Raw genomic sequence first — 15,016 nt, 5'->3', positions numbered from 1 at the left:
ATTCGGGCAGTGTTGTCGCTCACGTTTCCCGTTGCTGCTCCCGCTTTCCCGGACATCTGGTCCTAGGCCAAGAAAAACAACGGTCAGCAGAAGTCAGACCGAAGTGGCATTTACTAACTGGCTGTTGGAGCAGCCGTGCTTCATAGTCGCCATTTCAGGACAGGACGAAGGAAATCCGAGTACGATGGTAGCGGTTGTGTATCATTTTCTCATTCCCTCTCACTCTCTCTCGCACTCGCTCACGCGCTCCCTTTCTCTCTCACACTCTGTCTCGCTTGCACACATTTAACCCGAACCGTGGACAGATTTTCGCGTTTTCCAAAACGCGTGTGTTTCAAACGATCGATTTTCATATCCTCTAACCCAGCACACGGCCGCTTTAGATCGGGCGGTTAGACGAGAAATGTGGGCGAGGGAGGGAGCCAAATGCCACGAGGGGGAGGACACTCTTTCCTCTTATCCCGATCGGTCCGAATGCGCGTATTTTCCGAAGTCCGAACTGCGCTCGGTTCGTTTTGTTTGCGTTTGTTGGCCGGCCAACGTTGAATTCCTGCTCGGGAATGGAACGAACTGCACGCTGCTATTTGGTGGGTATTGTGCTGCAGTTAGTCGCGTGGTCGCTTGCGGTTCGGTTCTCTTTCCCATCCGCTCCCGCTTGGTACGAAACGTACAATCCGTCACAACAACAGTAGCTTATTTAAATCGAGAAAACAACTGCCCAACCCTTTGCCCTTTAGACACACACACACATACGCGCGCACACTCATAATTAAACTCCGTTCCAGTTGTCGTGCTCGAAGCTTCACATCCGACACAGCATGTGGTGATATAACCCGGTTTCGCGCATGCAGGGGTCGTAATCGTCCCACTCGACCAACATGTGAGATGTCGCCCCGTGCGGTACATTTAGCGCTACGCTTAACTACCTGTTTTCCACCCACTTGAACTCGTCTCGCCACACGCCCCATCGCTGGGGATGCTGGAATGCTGGAAGGGGTTGCGGGTTTGCTTGGTTGGAATATTAAAGCCCCGCGGGGTAAGTGTGAGTCCCTCCGGTGCGGGCGGTGATGGTGCCACCAACCGATGGAGCAGCCCAGTCGCTCGTGAACTGCCGTCATCGCAGTAACCCTAGACACCGTGTGCGGGCAGGGTCGCTCGGTTTAAATTACTTCCGTGCGGTGTCCTGATGTTGTGCCAGGTTTGCTGCTGCTTGCTGTAAGATGAGAATGAAAACAACCGTGAAGTGTGTCGATTAAACGAAACAAAAACAAAAATTAAAGTCAACCAAAAAAAAAAAGCCATCCAAAATATATCGCCCACACGTGTCTACGTGCTGCTTGAGGGGAGTTCACCTTCTTTCTTTGTGTGTGTTAATGTTTGTGCCCTCTGTGTGTGCTACAAAGAACGGTAAAAATTGATTGATTCAGCAAATGGGACGTGAATGTTTATCAGAGATCGAACGGGCACACACACAGCAAAGCGGGAAGCGCGTTCGAGCGTCACCGGAAGAAAATTGCTCTCGAGGTTGCTACTATTGACATAGGCAGGGAAAACCATAACTTCCAAAAACACCGAAAAAAGCCTACAAGCCGGGTGTCCCTCCGGAAAGGGGGCAAGGAGTGGCAAACCAATAAAAGTTATCTTCAGAAAGCAATTCGGACTCGGTTCTTCCCGTGCCGGGCCTGTGATGTGATGAATGGGTGAATACCGAATTTCCAATCGAAGCAATCAGCGGACGGTTTGAAGTGAACGCGTGCGAAGCAAGAAACGGCTGTTTATTTAGTTTGTCGCACGGTGTTGTAATCGTTTTTTTCTTCGTTCTGTTGTTGCCGCTCTCGGCGTTGCCACGAGCTATTCAGGCACGTGCCTTCAGGCTTTCCCCTTGTCTCTTGCAGGCCTAGCTAATGAATATAGACACCGACATCAACAAACCGTAGTATCGGCACGATACGGCACTCGGCAGGACGTGCGAAACCGTGTGTTTTTAGGTGGAAAAGTGAAGCGAAACAATGTTATTACAACTAGATGATGCTATTGAAGCGACGTCCTCGATCGAACGGTTACAGCGTAGCAGTGGCAGACAGCACCAGCAAACGAAGGACACCATTCTAGCGGACGCCGATCGGCGGAATGAAGCCATCAACAGTACCATTCTCGGCAGAACAGTTCAGAACGCCACTAGGTCTAGCGGTGTGCGAACGCACACGCACGTAACTGTTGCGATGGCCCAAGGCAACACGACGCTGGCAGCGGGTCTCGGGCCGAAGGTACCGAGCGCCACCCTGACAACGTCTCCACCCACCGAACAACCTGCTCGCAAGGCAGACATATTAATCTATCCAACAGGTGAGTCATACTGTCGCCCGTTCTTTGCTGAAACTCTTCAACTTACACCTTTCCCTTTTTATCGCTGGTCGTCCAACCCCACTAGTGTCACCGGAAACGATCGTCGTACCGATCCTGTCCTGCATAGTGGGATTTCCCATCTTTGCCCTGCTGGTCATCTGCTGTCTGCGCCGCCGTGCCAAGATTGCACGCGAACGTGACCGGCGGCGAAATTTCGATCTAAAGGCCAACACCATTACGCTGGTACGCTTCAATTCGCACCACCGTAAGTATTTTCCCCCACTGTTGATGTTGTATAATGCTTGTTGGCTGCATGTAAAACCCTTGCCCGTAAATACATTTAAAAAAAAAAACCCTCCTGTGTCCTTGGCCTTCTGCCGAATGTGGGTTGTAAAAGTTTTTGGCAGTACCAGGAAACTATCATATCCCGTGGGTGGAAAATTAGTTCGAGGTTGTACGCGCGAAAACTTCCTCCCCCACGTGGGAGGAATGGGGTTTGTCTGTGCTGGAATAAACTTTACCTAACTGTGCCGTAGGGTATGTTTCATCGGAAGGAACAAAAATCCACAAAAAAATCAAGACAAGTTAGTCCAACGAAACGAAACAACTGAATTGGTGTTGCTAGCGTTCCGACTAACACTAGAACTACCTGGAGTGTTTTATTGCTGATATTCTTTATACACTATTTCGCACAGCTGGATAATGTTTTTAGGGGTTTTGTTAATAAAGTTGGAGTTCGTATTACTGTTTTTTATACTTTGATTGAGCAACTTGTTATATGCCCTATCGATCCATTCTAATAAAATTTTGAAACATAAAGTGGGATAGTCTTGCATATTACTAGCTACTTTAAATGTTTTGCTTGCCTATTCGTTATTAGTACAGTTCATTCTCAAGCTACGCGAATTTGAAAAAGGTAAATGTCTAAATTTTGACAGTAATTTCGTATAAGAAATTTAAAATTGTTTTTGCCAACATTTTGCCAAAATTTTGCCAACAAATCGTTACACTTTTACTATTTAAAAAAAATCAAAATGCTTCCATTTGGCCATAGTCATAGCCATAGTGTGCTTCTAGTTCCTAAACCTTCTTCTTCAGCACAACAACTTTAAGAGATCTAGGTCTTTATTTACTCGTAACAGAAAAGTCATTGCTGCGTGCGGGGAATAGGTACGAATGGGATTTCGGACCGATCCTTTCGTGTGAAATTCGGCGCCGCTTTCAATACACCTCCGTGCCACCTCTTCTTAAATTACGTTGTTTAATAAATTATGGTGTCAATTTCATTTGGTAGTACTTTGGCATAAAAATGTCGTAAAAAAATGTAAATGTATCTTGACGTTTATAGGTCTAGTAAAGAGCAACGATCTATCCCTGTCTCTCTAGGTCTGGTCTGGTAAATCCATTTTATATTTATTCAATTCTCTTGAGCAAAGTATTTGCTAGTTCTTCATCAATTTCGACCACTAAACTATTTAACATTCTAAGAAATAAATCCAAACATTCGATACGTCATTTAGTTCCAAGATCGCGAATAACATTAGTAGGAGAATCAGCAGAATTATTTAACCCCCATACCTAAATGCGATTAGAGGAATCTATCCCAGCCAAACTGACTGATTCGGCAGCTCTAGTGTTAAAATAGCCATCTCACGCAAGGGTAAAGGGCTCTCACGGGGGGGGGGGGGGGGGGGGGGGGGGGGCAAATACAACCACTTCTGGTAGCAAAGAATTCGGAAGGTTGCGAAAAGGAAAGCATTCAGCGGAAGTGTATGTTTCGTCCAAGGAATGTGGCCACACGTTTTGGACGCACATTTGCATGCGGAAAGTTGAGGCACGGGGTCGGCCCAACCGCTTCCCCACCCGGCACACCTTCCGTACAACGCGTCACGAAATAGTTCGATTAATTAAATTTTCATACAAAAGTTACGGGCTGTGCTGTGCAAACTTTTTGCCGTTGCCTCAACCAAATTGAATCAATTATTTTGCCGGTGAGTGGAAACAATTTTGCCAACTTCGGATTTTTTTTCTTATGTTTGGGTACCGAAAATATCCAAACCGAGCAGTACAACACACTGCCTGCAGATAACGCTGCCGGTTTGCTCCATTACGCGCCTCATTGTCAACGTCAGCGTCTCGCTGCTTATCAGGTGCCGGTTTTGTCTTTCGATTACAGCGTGATTAGACAAAGTTTTCACTAGACGAAAGTTGTGCTGAAAATCTGCGCCGTCCAATGGACCAGAAGATCTTCTAGTCTTCTACTTGCTCGGGGAAGTTTGTGTGTGTGTGTGTGGAGCAGCATCGCTTAAAAGTTGCCACCCGGGAGACCTGTCTGGTTTTGCCCACGAGGATTTGCCGGCGCTGAAACACGGAACCGCGGCAATCGTTAGCGATGTGGGCGAATCGGGCAAATGTGAAAATGCTGAAGCACATGAATCACATTTAATGGAAGACAATCCATCCGTGCTGGGGAGTTGAGCAGCAGCCGGAGTGCGCGAGCGTGTACGATGTGCGATGCCTTGATTGAGATTTATTATCTAGCGCAATGCGTTCCTTTATTTAGATTAACAGGAGTTTGACTTCGGTTTTGGCGTTCCTTGACGTACCGTGGCCGCCTTTCGCATAACGAGCAGGGACGGTAAACTCGCAAGTGATGTCCCGCGGAACGATAGTGCTGGGTGTTAAGCATTGTATGTTTAACAGTGAAATATATTTACAGCACAAAATACGCACCGATACGAAGACGGTTGCACTCCCGAATGACCGATTGTTATTGTTTTAATGATGTAATGATATGATATGTTTAATGATATGGTTGTTATCTTTGGCTCCAACATCTGTGTGTGTGACATTTTTAAGCAAGTTTATTAAATCCCTGAGCTTTCTTACTTACTTATCTGCAGGCTAGACGACTGTTTACCGGGCTTGGTTTGCCACAGAAGTCCTTTAAGACGGCTGAAGGTCAGGTGCCGTCATTAGGGGAGCGCTAGATTATATCGACCTTTCTGGCACTTTACCCAAGCCTTCGCTATTCAGCTGGACGGACAGCAAAGTCAAGTTTATGGGGCTGAATGATCCGGCATCATTCGGAAGCAGAGATTATGCTGTCTCTATATTTTCTCCCAATGGCACGATGGCCGGTCGTATTCGTAACGGCAGGACTTGGAAATGGAGAATGGAAATTTAAACGCACCAACTTACAAATAGCTTGATACGCAGAGTTTAGTGATCGGAAGCTTTATTCTGCTTTATTTTTAGCAATTCGTAACCTTTCAATAGATATTTGGGACTTCTTTTGGTGACTTTATAGTGGTGCAGGTCACAAAACGACAGGACCCTTTTCCTGCTCCGAGGAGCAATACTCATCTTAATCAGTAAGCCAGTTCCTTCGATATTGTCATGTGCTTTACAATGAATTATCGGTTAGACACTCGTCTCCAGAACATCTCTTTTACCTTGCCACCAAACTTTCCTTTCGTTTGATGAAAAACTCCATTTGCTTCGAACACTCGAGCTGAAATTACCGAGCAAAAACGAAAGGATTCGAAAAGGTAAACGTAATTATTGATTGAAAGTAAACAATTACCTTGATTGAGCCGGGAAAAGTCGTGGACAAAAAAGGAAAGGACGAAAGATAAATCGTTCATTGTAAAGTTTGTTGCTCGTGGTTTGGCTTTAGTGCTGGCCGTTTTGTAAACGAAGGGAAAATAGTGGTTTTGTTGAGTGATTGAGAACTTTATGGTGGGTTGGATTGGTTGGAAAGTGCGATTTTTTAGGAGTTTACTTAGAAGGTTTTTTAAGCAAGTATTTTTAAATAAAATGTATACTACTTGCGCGTTTAAACCTTCAACACACTATATACTTAACGAGCGTGCTATTGGCGCATAATTTATGGCCCTATCGAAGCTAATCACAACGTCCTTAAATTAAACTTCCACGAAAAGCAATCCATTAAAACGAAGTCTAGTGGAAAAGGATATCTTGATCCGTAAATGATATGGGTTGCGAAGCGCGTTATAAGCTTACTACATTCCTATCCAAAACCACACATCTTCCTACGGCAAGCCGTTCGACCGAACCGCGTAGCTAACGTACGGAAATTCAACTCACGCACGCAGCTGTGTGCCACACGCGATCCGGCATCTCCCGGTCCCGGTCGCATTAATGAGCAACCGATTGTTCGGAGCGAACGCGTTCACCGGCTCGCTAATGCCGATCAGATTAGCTTCAGTGCTGTATTTCGTCCTCTCCGACAGGACACGAGTTTTCCGCTTGGAAAAAAAATCCGAAGCTTTTACTCAGTGCATAAATTCTCATCTCGAACGGCTAAACGCGGACGAGATTGTACATCCGCGCGCTTCATTGTGGTTGCATTCTCGGTAATGAATGCGCAAATAAATAAATGAATGAGTATATAAATAAATAATTGATTCACAGCCACCGACATTAGCTACTTAACAGCATCGCACGCGTACCATCCTGGCGCCGTTTTTGATGTGGTGCTGTTGCTCTTTACGATAGCGCCAAAAGCTGAAATAACGGCCAGCCACTGCTACGCTCTACTTCAAAGGGCCCAGAGGCCTGCCCAGAGTGCGGTTAACGAAGTGGCAATTACTCCCATTTAGGTCGTGCTTTAAGGGATGGGATCATCATTCCCTCGTGCCGGAGTGTTTTAATCCCCAGCTTCCACAAACTTCCACGGGTGCGCTCACGTGTCGGGAACGTCACGGACAAACTTGCCCATTTATAAACACTCGCGTCGTTCCGAGCATAAGTTGAGCCGGATTTTGGTTGCATTAGGAAGGCACAAGAACACTTTGTGCTGTTTGTTTGGTTGTTTCGCGTACGCAGAACGCTGGCTACGCTGGCCATTATTATTATGCTAAAACGGTCGTTCACAGATGCCCTTCGGAAGTCGTGATCATACGGCGCATTGAGGACGCGCCCTACGACGAATAATTTTGGCACTACTTGTGCATTCCTCCCCATTGACGATGGAATTATAATGAGGGATTGTAGTTCATTGCGTTGTGGTTAGTTTGTTTGTTTGAGACACGATTCCAATTCCACGTTACTGCTCTTGCACTACAAATGGTAATTGAACTGGGCCAGTCCTGTCCCGCCCCGCCCGATCGCTATCGTTCTAGTGCTACTGATTTAATTCCTCTTCAATCATGTCGATACGCACCGAAAAGCGAAGGAAAAGATCGTTCAGTTCGATTGCCAAGTTAAGGAGCCGCCGTGCCGTATTCCTCCCCTTGGCGTTCCGACTGATTGATAATGGGGGAGGGTTTTTCTTTTGTGTGCATGAAATCTACATTTGCCAAGAGGGATTTTGCACCATTTTGGCCACCAATTGATTTGCAAAGTTTATTTTGGCAATTTTGCTTTCCGCACGCTCGGACATGAAATCGTGACGATTTGGGCCCTCCCTCCCACGGCGAGCTGAGTTCCGGTGTGAAAATCGCAACCGACACACGAGAGTTTGAGATTTCACTTTGAAGTTTTGCATTCGCTTTGTTGAACCAAGAGGGTGACTGGAGGGCTTTTCTTAACTTCCAGAATCATTTAAGCTTCGGACGATTTGGAAGCATCAAAGGCCGGAGAATAAGTTATGCAGGAAGACTGCCTGGATCGACGTGTTACCGGTTGGCAATACGGCAGCCGATCAGGACCGAATGTCGATGAGAAAAAAGTAATTGTCAGCTTTGCGTCAACCTTGGACGATCGACTGTCCACCCCGTTCGTTTTTGTGTCTAAGATTTATTTCAGTTAAGTTCCGCCAGAGATATCACACATTGTTAGGCTTGGCAGTGTACGATAAAAAGCTCGTCCAGTCCAGTTATCTTGGTGTAAGAGGACATCAAGAAGTTGATCCTTCTTGTGATGTTTTTTGATGTAGGTGGAATCCTCCGGAGGACATTTTTGAACGCACCCCAAATCTCCGGAAGCACTTGGGGTAAGAACTTTTCCCTTTCGGTGGTTGTTGTGGGATGGCTTGGAAGTCGTCACCGCTTATCTTCTCAGCCGCGGGACGTAAAATACTCACCGGGTTACGGGTCGGGTTGTTGGGCCTGTCGTTGCCGTGCTTCGTCTGAAGAAAATTCCGACAGCTGCTGATTGCCTGCTGCTGCCGGGATAGTGTCGGCTTCGCCTGTTCTCAGGTACATCTACTTCCCTGTTTGGCCAGTTGTTCCACCCTCTCGGCGGAATGACCTTTTAGACCCTTTAGGCTTAGGTAGTGCAGTAGAGCAGTCCGATCTATCTTCCGCAGCACACAGATTGTTTAAATCTCAGATCGCCTTTAAAAGAGAGCTTGGCGTTATCTCATGTTGAAAAACTTCCTCGCTTCAGACACTACAACTTCAATGGCACAATTCTTCATACTTAACCGCCTGACCATGTTCAAAGTTACAGAATCACAGCATTAAATTCTGTCCCTCCCCATCAAACATAGCTTCACCGCTTGGAATTCGCATGAAAAATCACTCAAATAATTACGAATGTTAATGCTTACCTAACTTCAGTAAACTTGTGTAAAATAATTATAAAATTCCCCGTTACATGCTGTGTAAATACACGGTACAAATCGACCATTTCGCTTGCGGTAGCGTACGTTGCAAGAGCTCTAATTAAATTAGATTCAAAATGCAAAGCGTCCTTTCATTGAATAAATCGTAAATTAACATTCGTCGGCCTGGTCCCGGCCGATGGAAATGATGATGTGACGACTGTGAGATTCAATTCCAAAGCGAGATACGATGTTATTCATCCATGCAGCGTTTGGTGCGAACGCGGGACCGGTGGTCTTTATGGACCTGTTATTCATTCCTGTCCTTTCCAACCAGCTGGTTGCGTCGGGCCGGGGGAAACTTTTGTGTTCTATCCTGCGGCAAATCGCTCCATCGCTTAACGACGGTAAACATGGCCCGGACGGAAGAGGATGAATGTGAACAAAGGCATCCTTGTTGCGTTGTTCCTGTTGCTACAAGTGAATGGAAGGCATGCTGGGGAAAGCATCCTTTAACGTGCTCGTCCCAATTCGGGCTTATGAAGTGACTTGTCGTCTTATCAGCTTTTCTTTCAACGGAAATATTTCGCTACAAACTAATGCTTGTACGTTGTGTTATGTTCTCTCCTGCCAGTCAGTAATCAACGCTCCATCCTGCTACAGTCCGGTGACAGCTTGAGCCGTGGATATCCCTCGCTCGATCTGGATACGGTGTACGAGGAGAAGAGCGACACGCACTGCAGCAGTCAGGTAACTGTACCACTGTTCGGAATAATTCGATCGTAGCCCTCTAACTGACCTTTCCCTATCCTCCCACAGCTCGACTCACCGGCCGCTCATATGCTACTGACGGACTCACCGCCCGATACGGACAATGAACAGTGCTAGCAGTCCGAGAGTCCGGTCCGTTCGAGGGCTCCCAGCCCGGAACAGACCGGTCTATTACTGCCCGGTCGTACCAACACGATCACTGGCACGATCGCAACGGCCGCGTACGGCATGTACGGCAAGGATCGTGACGACACCGTGCTGGATCTTGTGCGAGGCAAGCGGAAACGGTTCCGAAACACCAAACACAAGCGCCTGGCCGTATCGCACAGTGAAACCAATCTCACCGGACTGGGGCGTAGCGCTGCGGATCGTAGTCCGGCGCGAGCACGTGATGGGATGAGCGGAAGCTGCAGCACCAGCAGTACCAGCCAAACAAACGCCAGCTTCGACGAAACGGGTAAGGATGGGAAACAGTCCAAGGTGCGGTACGGTTCGCGTAAAAAGGCACCACGCGTCCAGCGGCAGCGAGAGGTGTGTGAAGGCATCAGGGCTCCGCTGTGGACCACACTGACCCATGCACAGACAATAAGCGATTATGAAATCTAGACACCTTACTGCTTACGCATGGTACAGAGCTGGCAGGCAAGAGATGTACCGATGTCCGAAGAAGCATTCCCCCCCAGCAAACCCATAGCGTGCGGAGCATAAGGAATTGATTGACTGGTAGATAGCAAATTGTGCAAGATTTCATACAGCCAAACAGCAACTTTACATGCGAATCAACCGTACGCCGAGCGAGGATAATTAATGAATCATTCAACTTCTAGTCAAATGCTGAACCATTGTTAATTATGAAACATTTTTTGTAGGCTAAGTGCAACATTCAAAACTCCATTGACACCAGTGACACGAGAAACTACCGAACAGAGATGATAAGAGTTGAGCAATAAGCGGGCGCCGGGTTAGGACAAGTTATTGCAAAGTGTAGCTAACATTGTTGAACCATTCAACAAATTGCTGATAAACTTTAAACCGAAACGTGGAAAACTTACCAACATTAAAACCGAACAGGCCCAAAACCGCATTAAAAAAGCAAAGAGGACAAATAATCCTATTAATCGTTTGATTATACACGTGCAACAGTTGCTATATACATACATACATACATACATACATATATATACCTACATATATACCATGTTGAAATGATATATCTATACAATTTCGTTTGCGCTATATAAAGTTTGTATACTACCAAATTAAACGGTTTCCTTAAACTTTCGGCGTGCTGCTTGTTGGTATTGTACAGCTAAAGTTGTAGAGGAATTTTAAAAAGAAATGGAAAGTATGGCAATAGCACAGCAAGACTTAATACGTGTACAATTTGAATACAAGAAGAGAATTAAAAACAAAACAAACAAAAAACAGCCAAACGTAAAGGCTCCGCTTCAATCCAGCGTTTGAAGGCGAGCCATCGAGACGGGTCCGTTTGTGGTTTCAAAACATGCTGCTATCGTAACTGTATGTATATGTAGTTTCATTACAAAACAATGCCAAAATAACAACTTTGTCGAACGTCAATGTTAAACAGGAAGAAAATTCTATATATATATATATATATACACTCTTTCTCTCAGTACATAGATGTGTGTCTGTGTAAGCAGGTGTGCGTTGGGGTTTTGGTTTTGGAAAGGTGTCCGAAAATGTTACACCAAAAACAAACTGTAAAAGCGGAATTAAGAGCATTAGTGCCAGACAAAATCATTTTATTCAAACGAATCTAGTTAGGATTCCCGCAAACGAAGCTAAACGAAAGGTAATACACCTCAATACGCGCTTCCTACTTGTAGAACTCGTGCTCCGTTTCATCCTTTTTGATATTGTTTTTGTATCCCTTTTCAAAGTCTTTCGCTAGCACAATGTAACGATTTTCACGCACAGCGTGCATGCCTGCCTCCTGACAGATAGCGTTAATGTCGGCACCGGAAATTTTGTCCGGCCGGGCAACGAAATCTTCCAGATCGACGTCCTCGGAAAGATTCATCTTGGCGGTAATGGTGGAGAAGATCAGTCGCTTTTGTCGTCGATCCGGAAGCGGGAATTCGATCTTTCGATCGAGTCGACCCGGACGCAGCAGGGCAGGATCGAGCGTATCGGCACGGTTCGTTGCCATGATGACCTTCACATTGGTGGTTTGATCAAAGCCATCCATCTGGTTGAGCAGCTCGAGCAGGATACGCTGTACCTCACGATCGGCACCGGTCTGTGCATCGAAACGTTTCGTAGCGATGGCATCGATTTCGTCAATGAAGATGATGGCCGGTGAGTTTTCCTTCGCCAGACGGAACACATCACGCACCATACGGGGTCCCTCGCCGAGATACTTTTGCACAAACTCGGAACCGACCACACTGTTAAGGGCGAAAAAAGGGAATGTTACGCTACCGTTTACATGCACAGTGTAATGACCACTTACCGAATGAAAGCAGCCGTTGTATGATGGGCGACAGCCTTCGCCAACATTGTCTTACCGCATCCGGGTGGTCCGTACATGAGCACGCCGCGCGGAGGATCAATACCAATTTGCTTGTACAGTTCGAAATGTGTTAGCGGCAGTTCGACAGCTTCGCGAATTTCTTGCTTCTGCATATCCATACCACCGATGTCGGAATACTGAACATCCGGTTTCTCGTCCGCATTTAGCATGGAAATTGAACTATCCGCTTCCGGAGGCAAAACATCTACCAGAGCATTACTGTGTTTGTGCAGGGCGACACTAGCCGAGGGTTTCAGCAACTCCCGGTCGATGGTGGATAGAATGCGAACATAATAGTTGGAGCCCGTCGTCGACCCAACGATACCGGTGTTTTGATCAACCGCTTCCAGGAACTGACCAATTACGAGCGGAACCGACTGGATACGTTTCACTTCTTCCTGCGCGTGCAGGTATTCCTTCTTCAGATTACGCTGCTCATCCTTGATGTACTCCTCCTGAACCACTAAGAACTCGAGCATCTTCAGCAGTTTCTATGCAGACAAAGGAATCATGGGAGTTTATTAGGTATTCCCATCTCATGGCACAGCACATTCCATTAGCTTACCTTGTATTTTATGTACAAATCTTCCTCCTGAGGTTCTTCCAACGGGTTCACTACGTCCTTCATGGTTCGCGTATCGGACTCGTCCTGTGCGTTGGCAACCAAATGAGAGCGTTATTGCCGATGGCGGATGCAAAGCAAGCACTGCACGGAATAAGCCAGCTGTTGCGACTACACCCTCGCACTTACCTTATCAGGAATAACCATCTCGGCGTCAATCATTTTCACTATTTTTTGTAAGTTAAACAAGCACAAGTCGAACAACGGCAACAAATATTGCAATGACTCGGATGATTTTTGACAGCCAGAGCGTGCGTCAACTTTCGCTACAACAAAGCTTGACAGTTGTGTTCTTTGTTTATTGCCAAGGTTGGTAGATAGAAAAAAATTCGACAACGGAACTGCACTTGATAACCGTTGATAGAACTCTCATTTTGCATTGAAAATGGTCGGAAAAAATGTTGTATTCTTGTCGAATGCTTAATATCATAGTTTGAAAACGAAGACTGCAATTGGGCAACGGAGCGTATGTTCCCGGATCGCAAAGACAGTTGTCATTCGACTATGCCCATCTCTACGCTACTGTCATTCGGGTCGAGTCCCCCGTCCATCGCAGTGTACGTTTTGTTTTGATTGATACCACGCGGACCAAAAACATTAATTCGTTTCAACTAGCCGGATTTTTGTATCCGTGAATAGAATTTATAGCTTGTGTACATTGCACCAAATTACCTAAAATGGGTAAGAAGGTAACTTCCGATCTAACAACCCGCATGCAGGCGATAAACGATGAAATGGAATTCTACATGGAACTGTTCAACATTCCGGAATCCAAAGAAGGTATGTATCGTAATGTAAAAGTTTCTATTGCAATTCCGTACTACATTTTGCTTTGCTTTGCTTCACAGACGATGATGATGAGTCTGAATATTTGTTGGACACTGATGATGGCGCCAAGAAACAGCATATGAAAAGCATGCAAAATAGCGAAGAGGACAAAGTACACCAGTTAGAGGTTAAGAAAAATAAAATCACCGGGAAACATTTGGGCCGCAAAAGCAAAGCGGGCACGGACAGCAACAAAGCCGAACGCAAGAAACTGAAAAAGGAAAAACTGCTGAAGGAAAAGCTAAAGTCGATCAACATGATGGCCATAAAACAGGAGCGTAGCAAATTAGTCGAACATAAGCCGCTGGATGTAAAGAAGGAAAAGAAACCGGAACCAATATTCAATGCGGAAGGAAAGATTGTGTTCTCCAAAGTTCAGCTGGATGAAGGCGATGTTCGGAAGAGAGGTAAGTTGCGGAACTGCGCTGTTCGATCGGAATGCTTGTAAATTCCACTTTTGCTTTTTAGGCATTGAAACGGATACGAAAAAACTGCTGAAGAAGGTAATTGACAACAAAAAACAGCTGGCCGAGTTGAAGGAATCGGGCGATTTGGAGAAGTACGCAGAAATAAAAAAGAAACAGGCATGGGAGAAGGCATTGGCCAAAACTGCCGGCCAAAAGGTAACGTTATCTGTTTAGCTCATTTGTGCATCCGGAGTAGGAAAGATCGTAAAGAAAACGTTATAAGAATTATAATCTTAAATTCTGCTTATTTCTTCTAAAGGTACGCGATGATCCGGAACTGCTGTCGAAGAAAATCATGCAGCGCAAGAAGCAGATTAAAAAATCGAAGGAAAATTGGAAGGAACGACAGCAAAAGATGGAACATCAGCAAAACCAGCGGCAGAAGGAACGAACGGCCAACCTGAAGGAACGTGCTCAAAAGAAAAAGAACACCAAGCTGAAGAAAATGGCCAAGAAGGGACGAATCATACCTGGATTCTAGAAATATACACGTATATAAGTCGTCGGAAAATGATGCGGATTTAGGGTATTGTTATTTTTTTCGCACTTCCGCATTTCTAATGAGCGCGCGCCCTATAGTTATCATTTCAAAGGGTGCGTCACACACGTGTAAAGTATTTCTAAGAACGCTCTGCTCTGATGCGAGAAGCTTCCTACACTCTAAAATAACTAACTGCGCTTCCGTTTTTCCATCACACACCGGTTGAATGAACTCTAAAAATATTTCTTTGAACGTACGTTTCCCTTTCCGTTCGTCATTTGAACGTACGTCAAACGCTGTCCACGGGCGTTTCGCGTGCGACCTACAAGTAGCGTGCTCGAAAGAACACACTGGAGTGGAACAGGTCGCGTAAATGTTTAAGGACTTGTCGCTTTAATCGCTTTACACGCTCCGTACGAAGCTGTCCTACTCTCGTTGCACTTGAGACACATAC

General features: G+C 45.8%; 3 protein-coding genes across 3 annotated transcripts; 2 read left to right on the top strand and 1 right to left on the bottom strand.

Annotated features, from left to right (window-relative positions):
• The first annotated feature begins 2,006 nt into the window (after positions 1 to 2,006).
• On the top strand, positions 2,007 to 11,258 carry LOC128297289 (uncharacterized). The gene is made up of 4 exons (XM_053032909.1): positions 2,007 to 2,346; positions 2,432 to 2,611; positions 9,492 to 9,607; positions 9,677 to 11,258. The coding sequence occupies exons 1-4, from the start codon at positions 2,010 to 2,012 to the stop codon at positions 9,743 to 9,745; spliced, it is 702 nt and encodes a 233-aa protein (XP_052888869.1). The 5' UTR covers positions 2,007 to 2,009; the 3' UTR covers positions 9,746 to 11,258.
• Positions 11,259 to 11,364: 106 nt separating this feature from the next.
• On the bottom strand, positions 11,365 to 13,020 carry LOC128309969 (26S proteasome regulatory subunit 6B). Its single transcript, XM_053046488.1, has 4 exons — positions 12,916 to 13,020; positions 12,730 to 12,813; positions 12,105 to 12,655; positions 11,365 to 12,039 (listed from the first exon to the last, which is right to left on the bottom strand). Exons 1-4 carry the CDS (start codon positions 12,946 to 12,948, stop codon positions 11,469 to 11,471), a joined length of 1,239 nt encoding a protein of 412 aa, XP_052902448.1. The 5' UTR covers positions 12,949 to 13,020; the 3' UTR covers positions 11,365 to 11,468.
• A 316-nt stretch (positions 13,021 to 13,336) lies between these two features.
• On the top strand, positions 13,337 to 15,008 carry LOC128310558 (surfeit locus protein 6 homolog). Its single transcript, XM_053047227.1, has 4 exons — positions 13,337 to 13,566; positions 13,635 to 14,021; positions 14,083 to 14,237; positions 14,341 to 15,008. The coding sequence occupies exons 1-4, from the start codon at positions 13,464 to 13,466 to the stop codon at positions 14,560 to 14,562; spliced, it is 867 nt and encodes a 288-aa protein (XP_052903187.1). The 5' UTR covers positions 13,337 to 13,463; the 3' UTR covers positions 14,563 to 15,008.
• The last annotated feature ends 8 nt before the right edge of the window (positions 15,009 to 15,016 follow it).

Source organism: Anopheles moucheti, chromosome 2 (genome assembly GCF_943734755.1).
Source record: "Anopheles moucheti chromosome 2, idAnoMoucSN_F20_07, whole genome shotgun sequence".
NCBI lineage: Eukaryota > Metazoa > Arthropoda > Insecta > Diptera > Culicidae > Anopheles > Anopheles moucheti.
Note: the sequence above shows the minus strand (reverse complement) of the source record. Positions and strands in the feature narration are given on the sequence as shown.

Bases quoted from the DNA above. Each gene is read 5' to 3' on its own strand.
- LOC128297289 (XM_053032909.1), top strand. From the start codon at position 2,010: ATGTTATTACAACTAGATGATGCTATTGAAGCGACGTCCTCGATCGAA. The intron at 2,347-2,431 runs GTGAGTCATACT...CAACCCCACTAG, and splicing joins CATATTAATCTATCCAACAG to TGTCACCGGAAACGATCGTC. The intron at 9,608-9,676 runs GTAACTGTACCA...ATCCTCCCACAG, and splicing joins ACACGCACTGCAGCAGTCAG to CTCGACTCACCGGCCGCTCA.
- LOC128309969 (XM_053046488.1), bottom strand. From the start codon at position 12,948: ATGATTGACGCCGAGATGGTTATTCCTGATAAG. The intron at 12,814-12,915 runs GTAAGTGCGAGG...GCCAACGCACAG, and splicing joins AGATGGTTATTCCTGATAAG to GACGAGTCCGATACGCGAAC. The intron at 12,040-12,104 runs GTAAGTGGTCAT...CGCCCTTAACAG, and splicing joins ACAACGGCTGCTTTCATTCG to TGTGGTCGGTTCCGAGTTTG.
- LOC128310558 (XM_053047227.1), top strand. From the start codon at position 13,464: ATGGGTAAGAAGGTAACTTCCGATCTAACAACCCGCATGCAGGCGATA. The intron at 13,567-13,634 runs GTATGTATCGTA...TTTGCTTCACAG, and splicing joins CATTCCGGAATCCAAAGAAG to ACGATGATGATGAGTCTGAA. The intron at 14,238-14,340 runs GTAACGTTATCT...TTTCTTCTAAAG, and splicing joins CCAAAACTGCCGGCCAAAAG to GTACGCGATGATCCGGAACT.